Genomic DNA, 10,737 nt, shown 5'->3' with positions numbered 1-10,737 from the left:
ATTTTTCTGGCTAATTCCAATGGAAGCAGGGTTTGGGGATTTTTGTTGTTTTTGTTTTGCTTCGCTGTTTAACCAACAAATGGCTAAATCCTAAGACATGCTGAGCATCTGCTCAGCACCCGCAACCTCCAATGAATTCAATGGGAAGTGCAGATCCTCAGCACCTCTCAGGATTTGGCCCAGTCTGCAATGTTCGCTATTCAGAGCTGCATTTTGAGAATCTGAAAGCGACCCAAGACAGGGTAGGAATTAAGGGAAACTGACTCCTTTCTTTTCAATGGGTCAAGCGGAGAGAAATGCCCTCAGTCAGAAGAATAAATGAGATTATTTAAAGTCTGTCTGGGATCATTCAAGGTGCTATTTGAACAAGAAAGAACAATTTTTTTTAACGTGGCCCTGTCCTTTTAAGGGGATGTCCACGCTCTGAGCAGCGAGTGCGAATCCCAGCACGACGAGACGGCCCATCGACCTAGCATGCTAAAAATGGAGCGGAGTGCGGTGCAAGAGGTTAGCTCCGTGAGTATGCACCATTGGTCTGTAGTCAGGAAGGCTAGCTCCTCCCACAGCTCGCCTGCCCGTGGCTACACTCCATTTTTAGGGCGCTAGCTTTATGGCAGCTAGTGAATGGAGCATGAATGGAGCGTGAATGCTCACATGAATGGAGCATGCTCAGTAACATTGTTGAAGCCGGCTGCCCTCACTCTGCCCCCTCATTGGCCGGCACAGGTTGCCTCAGTGTAAGTCAGTCTCCTCGAGCAGGGAAGCGGACGTCCCCACTCGAAGGCTAGACCCAGCCTAAAAATCCATTTTGGCCAAGATTGTCAGAAGCGACTTGTGATTTTGGCTGCTGAATTTGAGCCACTTTAAAGGGACCTGATTTTCAGACACTGTTGAGTACCCACCCTCAGGCAATCTGGTCTCTTTAAAATGGCGTTGGTCCTGCTTTGAGCAGGGGGTTGGACTAGATGACCTCCTGAGGTCTCTTCCAACCCTAATCTTCTATGATTCTATGTCTCAAGCTGGGCCCTAACAAACTGACGCGCCCCAAATCCCGTTTGAAAACGTCAGCTCTTCATTTTCTTTACCAGCGTGAGCCCCCTAAAAACAAAACGCTGCTAACCATCGCCCCATTGGAGATGGCCTTTTTGTGCAGCACGTGGTTATACGGCCAAATGTCCTAGGGCAGGTGGTCCTGCCGTAACGGATTCCAAAGAAACGAAAGAGCGAGACGTCAGACCTGCAGCACTATTCATTAAAAAATAGTCAACAACCAGTGCAAACATATTCTTTAGAAAAAGGCAGTATAAGAATAAGTTAAAAACTAAAATGGACTATAACAAAAGAGTCAATCTACTGCTTTTTTTTTTTTCTCCAACAGACATGAGGTAGTTGTGTTGTTAAGGAGGAAAAAATAAAGAGAGAAGTAGTAAAAATGCTACTCTAGACCACACTCTACTCCACTTTATAAAATTAAATAATATAAAGATGCTCCGAGGAAATAAAAATACATTGTCGGACATTAGAAGGAGAGAGAGACGTACCTAAAACCATAGGTACAAGAACCTACATAACACAAAGTCCAGCTTGGTGAAGTGACCGAGGTGCTGGAGAAGGTTCTATATAGTACAAGTTGTTAGAGGCACTCGCAGAGTGTGTAATAAAAGGCCACTACATCAGCCTGCTAGTAATATTTACTGTGGTAGTGTACAAAGGGATCATTAAAATCATTTTAACCACGGGCGAGCGGAGAAGGCGGCTGGTTACGGCTAAATGCCTTTCGGCTGGCGTTTGTCTCAACTCCTTTGGGTGCTTGCTTTGCAAAACGCATCGCAAAGCTGAAGAGGGTTAGGCAAGGCTGGGGCCCTCCCCGGCGAAGAGCAACACTGGAGAAGATACGCTTAATGTATCTCCCTCTTTCCACCGTGACAAACGTCCCGGCACTCCCCATCATGGAATAAAAGGAAACAATGGCACAGGCTGAGGGCAGAAGGTTCTGTTTTAGTCGCTTCAATGGGAGCTGGACTGGGCCCACAGCAATCTACACATTGATTTATTTCATGTGTATTTAAGGCTGTTCACCTGTCTAGGAACCTGAGCCTCTGAGGTACTGAGCACCCTCTTTCCCCCATCGAATTCACTGCGAGATGAGGGCACACAGTATCTCTCCGGATCTGGCCCCCAGTAACTCACACCTACTTCTTCTAGCTCTCCCATGGTCAAAATCAGATTAATTTCCTCTTTAATGGTTATGGACATGGGTCACGTTCTCAGATGCTGAGGATGAATTGATTAGCGCAGAGATACTACACAGGGGGGCGTCTTGCTGGCCTGTGGGAAAAGCTTGGCACTTGACTGGCTGTACGTTCCCTCTGCCTTCTTGGAGACAGTCCGAATCCCCGCTTTCCATAGAGTCCATACTTTCTCCGTGCCTGTGGAAGCCATTGGTGAGCCCATGAGGGCCGACGGCTTCCATTTTGTTAGTCTTTCTGTCAGTACTTAACAAGGCATCCTGGGTCTGAAGCTCAGGTTTGCCTTGGCAGTCCACTACCGCTTTGCTGACATTCTGCTTGGCGTTTGCCGAGGTGTGAAGGGGATGCTCATCAGAGGGGACGTTTTCTGGGTTGTGATCCTCAGGATCCATTTCTTCAGTGTCCAGCGTGTGAAGCTGAGAGTTGCAGTCTCTGTCAGAGGCTGAGAAATCAGAATGGACGATGACCTCGGCTTCCACTTGATGGAGGCTGATGGGTGGTTGATTTTTCATTACTTCATTCTGTTAGTAAGCAGAAAGCAAAGGGAGAAAGTGACTAAATTCAGATCATTCAGTCCCTGGATCCTGACAAATGGAGAAGCCCATGTTTAACCAGGAGCACGTGAGTAATCCCATTGATTTCAATGGGCCTACGCACATGCTTAAAATTAAGCGTGTCTTTATATGCCTCACTGGATTGGAGTCTTAAGCACTGCTCACGCTGTAACATGAGCAATAGCCAAAGACAGAATGGCTTTATGGCATAACAGCTTTGTTCCTCTCAGAAACAATGCAGACAACTTTTCCAAGCTTCTCTTTTCAGGTCTAAAGTCAAGAGATGCTATTTTAACCCAACCAGATTTTCCAAAATGCCAGCTGAGTTTAATTGCATTTTCCATCAGCTTTTGGTAATTGATGTTGGAAATAAAGCATGCAGCTCAGAGACAGAGCTCACTGTATACCCAAAACCAAATACGTCATTTAAAAAAATAAACATCAGGCTGTGTCATTTTAAAAGACAAACAATCTAACAAAAGCCTATTCAGATCAATAGCCCAAAGCATTTCCGGGCATTTGTCCACATGGTTTTAGACAGTTGTGATTCCATCAATGATTTCAGGGGGAAAAAAAAAATTCTGGGTTTTGAGCTTGGCAAGTGAGCAAGGTTGGAACGGCTTTCCCAAGACTGTGTTATAAAACGTATTTGCAAATCTGAAGTCAACCCCCGCAGGGCCTGGCATTCACCTCCCCAGTGTGGACTGCCGATCCCCAGTCCAGATGCTAGGCGCAGCGCGCTCATTTACAACAGCGAAGGCGTTCTCTCGGGAATGAGCACAGTGGGCATAACAGAATTCACACTGTAAACTGGGCAGGAGGACTGCGTCCAGATAGGTGTACTCTGCACTTATACAGCGCCGTCCGTAACAGGCCCTCAAGATGCTTTGGAAGCCTCACAACACATATAGCTACAGGTTGGGAAACTGAGGCACAGAGTGGGGCAAAGCCTTCCACAGGTTACCCAGTGAGTCAGCAGCAGAAAGGGGACTAGCAAACTACACCAGGCAGTGGCTAATAGTGTACAGTGACAGGAAGTGGCTGGAGAGCAGTATGGCCAACCCCAAGCATTCAAAAATAATGAATCAGGTTCCAAAAACCAATGAGAGTTTAAAAAATGAAAAGCGTGGGGTTTCTTTTTATTTGCCTTTGGGTTTTGAGCCTTGAGCGTTCATTTTTTCAAGCATGAGGGGCTCGAAATGTACCTTTTATATTTTAAAAGTAAGCTGAGATTCTCATATAATCACATGACTCCAGGAATTGGGACATTAAAAAAAACAAACCCCAGCACATATAGCAACCATGAAATTGTGAGAGTTGGCAATGTTATAACAACAACAGTAGTAATAACTTGCTCTGACACAGCACTTTTCATCAGTAGATCTCAAAAGGAGATTTTTACAAAGGAGGTGAGCATCATTACCTCCATTGTAGAGCTGGGGAAACTGAAGCACAAAGCATTGTATTATCTTGCTCACAGTCACCTAGCAGGCCAGTAGCCAAGCCAGGAATAGAACCCAGATGTCCGGAGTTCTAGTCCAGTACTCTGTCCACAGGGCGACACCACCGAGAATAACATGGAAGCCTTCAGATTCTTAAGGATATTCCCCAAGTCCTTAGCTATCAAATATTGAAATTGGAACACGTACATTACCACAATTCCACAAGGCCCTCTCCCTCTAGAGACAAAGGCTGAGATTTTCTAAAGTCCTAGTGATTTTAGGTGCTTAAAGGGACAGATTTTCAGAAGGTGCATGCTCAGTACTTTCTAATTATCAGGCCCCTTTGCCGCATCTGAAGTTGGGCACCCAAAACACGGGGCACCCAAGTTGACTATTCTCTTTTGAAAATGTTGGCTGCAGTGTACAAGCAGAGCAACATTTGCTAGTTACCTTAATCCTATTTTGTAATTTGCAAAAGCTGTTACAAAACAAAGCCCTTAGAATCGGAAAGAACAGAACGATTTCACTCATGCAACATTTAAACAGTGTCCTGTGTTCTTGGGTCCTTTGCATTTATTTTTAAGCAGGGAGTTACTATATTAGACTAAAATTTGTTAACTAAGCAGATTTCTCTATTTTGGAAGCCTGTAGAGAGTCTCCTAGACAATTAGCTTTAAAATCTTTTCAAAGTTTATTGCCTTTGCTGGTTAACAACTTCACTTCCTGAAAGGAAACAATCCAAAACAAGGAAGTGAACTATCCTATGTGTAACTCTCTGGCTTCCTATTTAAGCCAATTTTGTGTAACATTTACATATTTTAACACTCCTCTCCTTTTGTTGACAAACTCTGATGGGTAGCTAAACTGTGATGTAAATGACACTCTATAATGGGGTTGTAAAACATTGTCTCAACTCTCTATACAACATTAATTGCACCCTGTGTATAACTGATTTTCACACTGCTATCTAGGAAGGAAGCATAGGATAGGAGGAGGTACTTATTAGAGGAGAGAAGACAAAATCTTAAAGCAACACCAGGCAAATCTCTGGCTTTACCGAGTCAGCTGAGTTTATATCGAATTGCTTCAATGGAGCCTTGACACAGAGATGATGATATTAGCCGCTGCTTAACTGGAATAAATCTGTATTCCCAAGTTTGAGAACACAACGTCAGAAATGTTAATGTTGATTTTCAATAAGTCGTGGAACACTGGGGAAGTTCTAGACGACTGGAACAAAGCAAATGTGCCAATATTTTAAAAAAGATAAAAGGGATGACACAGGTAATTATAAGGCTTGCCAGCCTAACATCGATCTTGGGCAAGATAATGGAGCAGCTGATACGGGACTCGATTAATAAAGAATTAAAGGAGGGTGATGTAATTAATGCAAATCAACAAGCATTTGTGGAAAATAGATCCTGTCAAACAAACTTGATATCATTTTTTTTTTATAAGATTACAAGTTTGGTTCTTAGGGTAAAAGCAATGATGTAATACATTCAGATTTCAGCAAGGCATTTGACAGTACCGCACAACATTTTGATTTAAAAACTTGAACTATATAAAATGAACATGGCACACATTAAATGGATCAAAAACTGGCTAACCGATAGGTCTCAAAATGTAATTGAAAATGGGGAATCATCGAGTGGATGTGCTTACAGTGGGGTCCCGCAGGGATTGGTTCTTGGTCCTACGCTATTTAACATTTTTATCAATGGCCTGGAAGAAAATGTAAAATCATCACTGATAAAATATGCAGAAGACACACAGACTAGGAGAGGGGTCAATAATGAAGAGGACAGGTCGCTGATTTAGAGTGATCTGCATCACTTGGTAAACTGGGTGCATGCAAACAGAATGTGTTTTAACCCAGCTAAATGTATATGTGTACATCCGGGAATAAAGACTGTAAGCCATACTTACAGGACGGGGGACTCTATCCTAGGAAGTAGTGACTCTCAAAAAGATTTGGGTGTGGTGGATAATTAACTGAACATGAGCCCCCAAAATAACACTGTTGCCAAAAGAGCTAATGTGATCCTTGGATGCATAAAGAGGGGAATCTCGAGTAGGAGCAGAGAGGTTATTTTTCCTCTATATTTGGTGCTGGGGCGACTTCTGCTGGAATACGGTGTCCAGTTCTGGTGCCCACAAAGGATGCTGATAAATTGGAGAGGGTTCAGAGAAGAGCCATAAGAGTGACTGAAGGATTAGAAAACCTGCCTTACAGCGATAGACTCACATGCTCCATCTATTTATCTTAAAAAAGAGATGGTTAAAGGGTGACTTGATTACAGTCCATAAGTATCTACATGGGAAACAAATATTTAATAATGGGCTCTTCAGTATTGCAGAGAAAGATAAAACACAATCCAATGTCTGGACGTTTGAAGCTAGACAAAATTCAGGTATAAATTTATAATGTTGCAAGTAATTAACCATTGGAATAATTTTCCAAGGATTTTAAAATCAAGATTGGATGTTTTTCTAAAAGATCTGCTCTAGGAATTTGTTTTGGGAAGTCCTATGGCCTATGTTATGCAGAAGATCAGACTAGATTAACACAGTGGTCCTTTCTGGGCTTGGAATCTATGAAACCTGAATTTTCTCCTGATCTGTAGACGAAGGATAATGGAAATTGCTTTACACTACCTTTCAAAGGAATTTAAAACAACCCTTGATTTTTGACTCTTTCTATAAGCAAAAATGCAATTCCTTCTCCAGGTTGGAATAAAATAGATCTTAATAACTCTCTATGCTGGGTATTGTAGATCCTAACTCAGTTTATGTGTAAGTTTACTGCACTGCTACATAAAAAAAAAAATTCTGTTTTCTGGAGCCTGATTTCTGCTCCCCAGATGAGACCACGGCAGCCTCTCCACCTCATTAACAAGGAATCTGCTCCACTCCCTCCTTGGCCACCGATTCAAGACCACAAGGACTGAGGAAAGTAAGGCAGTGAGAACAGGGGGATTGCTGGACCTCTGAGAGAGACACAGAGGACTTCCTGAAAATAAAACAACTTTTCCCCACGTATGCGAATCACACATGACATGCAGTGATATACTTGGGCAACGGAACAAAAACCATAACCAGCAAACTGAGACGAACTCTATGGGGTAAATATTTTCTCTCCCTCTACAAGCAGGGAAAAGACGAAGGGACACATAACAAATGTACCGCAGTGCACAAGCAACTGACACTAAAACACTGAAAACACCCACCGTAACAGCGTTGTACACCAGGGCTTGTAGCAAAAGCTTTTGTCCTGCATTAGAAGGTGGCTTCAGTGTTCCATTCACAGCAGCAGTGGGCTCTTTTGTAATGGCATCTCCACATCTTGTCCAGTTCTGATTAACTGATTTATTCCATGTAGACTGCAGAATAACAAGGAAAGCCATGATCAGATTCTTTCTGAGACACAGATTTGTATCCTTCCAAACCTGAAAGAACAGGCAGTTCAACACAAAGGAGCTGGAGAAATGCCGTATGGCTTAAAAATGTCGGTCAAATGCAGCCAACACACTTCCAATGACGTCATAACAACACTAGTCCTGACAAACTGACATTACCACCACAGAACATGGGGTTTAGTGCACTGATTTGTTATGGTCCGATGTGGAGCCAGGGGCGGCTCCAGGCCCCAGCATGCCAAGCGCGTGCTTGGGGCGGCATGCCGCGGGGGGCGCTCTGCCGGTCTCCGGGAGGGCGGCAGGCAGGCAGCCTTCGGCAGCGTGCCTGCGGAGGGTCCGCTGGTCGCGCGGCTTCGGTGGAGGCGCGGGACGAGCGGACCCTCCGCAGGCACGCCTGCGGGAGGTCCACCGGAGCCACGGGACCAGCGACCGGCAGAGCGCCCCCCGCGGCGTGTCGCCGTGCTTGGGGCGGCAAAATGTCTAGAGCCACCCCTGTGTGGAGCAAGTGGATAATTGGGATTTTCTTAGCTCTGACCCCAAAATTTCTAATACCGTTCTTCCTGTGACACATTACGAGAAGAGTTCATGCTCCAAATCTAACATGGGGTCTCTGCTGATTTCATAGATTTCAAGACCAACAGGATGCAATGTATCAGGTAGCACCACACTGCATGCATCTTCCTTTTGAAGACCTAATTCAAAGCCCTTTGAAGTCAGTGGGAAAATGATCTTTTACCTCAGTTGGTTTGGCATCAGACCCTACTGCATGTACATGCCAAAACACTAGTGGGATGGAGGCAGTGGGAATAACACTCTACACTTCAGTAGCTACCTGCCTATAACAATCTCAAAGCACTTTATACAGGTGGATAAAGATCTCCATGTTACATGTGGAGAAACTCAGGCACAGAGAGACTGACTGACTTGCCTAACATCTAATAGTGGCTCAGTAGAAAAGTTAGGAATAGAATGCAAGTCTCCAATACGACACTCTGCCTCTCTTTCTTAAAGTTCCTCCGTGAGTTAGAATCTTTTAGCATTTTATTATTTGAGCTTTTCCATTCTGCATGTTTCATATAAGAAAGGATCCCATTTTGGGCCAGATCTTCAGCTGATCTTCTGTCCAGCTCCCTCTTGCATGTGCATATGCAAAAACTGCACACTCATATCTATTCAGCCACACTTTGCAAGTACAAAAACCTGCACGGACGTCTTGAAATGTTTAACACCTATAGAATGTGCACCTGCAAACTCCATTAAGGTATTTCAGGGGTACATTTTAACCCCTGTGCATGCAGAGGTGTCCAAAGATGTAGGTAAGCGTTTGCACCTGAAACATGCAGCTCACGTGTGTTTGTGTGTGCGCGCGCAATTTTGTATGTACGCACATAGAGACTGAGGGCTGAAAAATCAGGTGTTTTATATCAATGAATTCTGCTACGAATCTCATCCTAGGAAACCTGGCAGTAGCAAAAGCAGATGAAGCAGTTGGGTTACTTTTGAAATGCACTTTAATAGAAATTGTTACATCTTGGCCAATTTATATTCAGACACTTCGTTAGCAAAATGGTTAACCACGTTCAGCAGCCGCTACAATCGATACATACACACAGTGGTGACAAGTGAATGTCAGAGTTCTGTGTATTATACCAACATGGAATGGGCTAAGCCAATCAGAGGCTCAAATCTCAGTGCACAACTTATTTTAAAAAAAAGGGGGGAGGGATAGCTCAGTGGTTTGAGCATTGGCCTGCTAAATCCAGCATGGTGAGTTCAGTCCCTGAGGGGGGCATTTAGGGATCTGGGGGAAAATCTGTCTGGGGATTAGTGCTGCTTTGAGCAGGGGTTGGACCTACCTATCTTCTGAAGTCCCTTCCAACCCTGATATTCTATGATTCTAACAAGCCACCTTGGAGTTCCTCGGCTCACAATACAGTTATCACCTCATAAATAGGAAGTACCTTCATATTATTGTCTATTCATGTTATTTCACAGTAACAACACAGTAACTTTTCTGGAAGAAACAGTAACAATTATTGGCTATATAATATTTTCATTTAGGACTATTAATGTTATTTTGAGAAGTAACTTTACCATAGCAATTATGGACATTTACCCATAACACATCAGCTAATTCTCTCCAGCCCTGCCTGTTCTTATACTAGCTACCACTAGTCCCTCTCGACGTTTTAACTACAGTACTTTTTGTGATGGAAGGATCTAAGCCAAAACTCGAGTTCTAACGGTGCATCATTAGGATTATTTATCTACCGCTGTAAGTGCACAGGGCTGCACAGTAAGAGAAAGGTGACAAGTAATGAATTGGTGCCCTACTTTGAAAGGCTGCCTGGAACAACGGGTTAGGAATTTATTTTCCTCTTTCATGAAAAATTTCAATTAATTTTTTTTTTTTTATTATTTTCATTGAAATTTTTCTTTGAAAGCTTCCACGGGATTTTGTAAAAGATGCTTTTTTCAGCAACCAAAAATGGGAGAAAAAAAATTACAATTTTGTTTCATTTTGTCAAAAAGCCAAGTTTTTACCCTAAATAAAAGTTAAAATGAATTTCTTTGCAGCAACTGTTTTGGCTAGGAATGACATAGGACAGCAGGTGGGTCACTGTGAGAGCAATGGCAATTTCCTTGGGAGCTCTCACTGTACTGTTTATTCATCCCAGGGGTCTGGGGATTGTCTGTAACTCCATGGGCGATGGGAACCACAGACCCCCGGGAACTAAGAACACTGCGAGGTGATTAGGCATATTCACTCAGGGTATAACACCTCCACAGAGGTACCACCGCCTGGAGAAGCTCATATATATTGGTTGAAACTGGATTCTCCAGAGACCAACAAAGGAAGGACTTTGGATAAGCAGCCTGCGTTTAAACAGGCTTTCTGATCCACCAAACAGACGAGACCTTCTGTCTAAGGAGGGCCCCAGTCTTTCCTGGGAGAGGCTGGAAGATTTTGGCCTACTGAAGCCCCATAAGACTGATGGGTGACTTCTGGTAAGCTTTTAGTAGGTGTATAGGAACGCTTACTGTTGCTATTATGTTTTCTCTGTAACGCTTT

General features: G+C 43.6%; 1 protein-coding gene across 5 annotated transcripts in view; it reads right to left on the bottom strand.

Moving 5' to 3' along the window:
• Nucleotides 1–1,101: 1,101 nt before the first annotated feature.
• IGDCC4 (immunoglobulin superfamily DCC subclass member 4) overlaps nt 1,102–10,737 on the bottom strand; it is a 179,833-nt gene continuing 170,197 nt past the window's right edge. For 3 of the 5 annotated variants that reach the window (XM_039490080.1, XM_039490079.1, XM_039490081.1), the window contains 2 exons: nt 7,476–7,628; nt 1,102–2,770 (listed from right to left, as the gene is read on the bottom strand). In XM_039490080.1, coding sequence (XP_039346014.1) covers nt 2,240–2,770; nt 7,476–7,628 — 684 coding nt within the window. In that variant the 3' untranslated portion in view covers nt 1,102–2,239. Of the gene's footprint in view, nt 2,771–7,475; nt 7,629–10,737 lie in introns of those variants that run through there. The other 2 variants (XM_039490082.1, XM_039490083.1) reach the window with 2 other exon arrangements.

Source organism: Mauremys reevesii, linkage group 10 (genome assembly GCF_016161935.1).
Source record: "Mauremys reevesii isolate NIE-2019 linkage group 10, ASM1616193v1, whole genome shotgun sequence".
In the NCBI taxonomy this organism is placed as follows: domain Eukaryota; kingdom Metazoa; phylum Chordata; order Testudines; family Geoemydidae; genus Mauremys; species Mauremys reevesii.
Note: the sequence above shows the minus strand (reverse complement) of the source record. Positions and strands in the feature narration are given on the sequence as shown.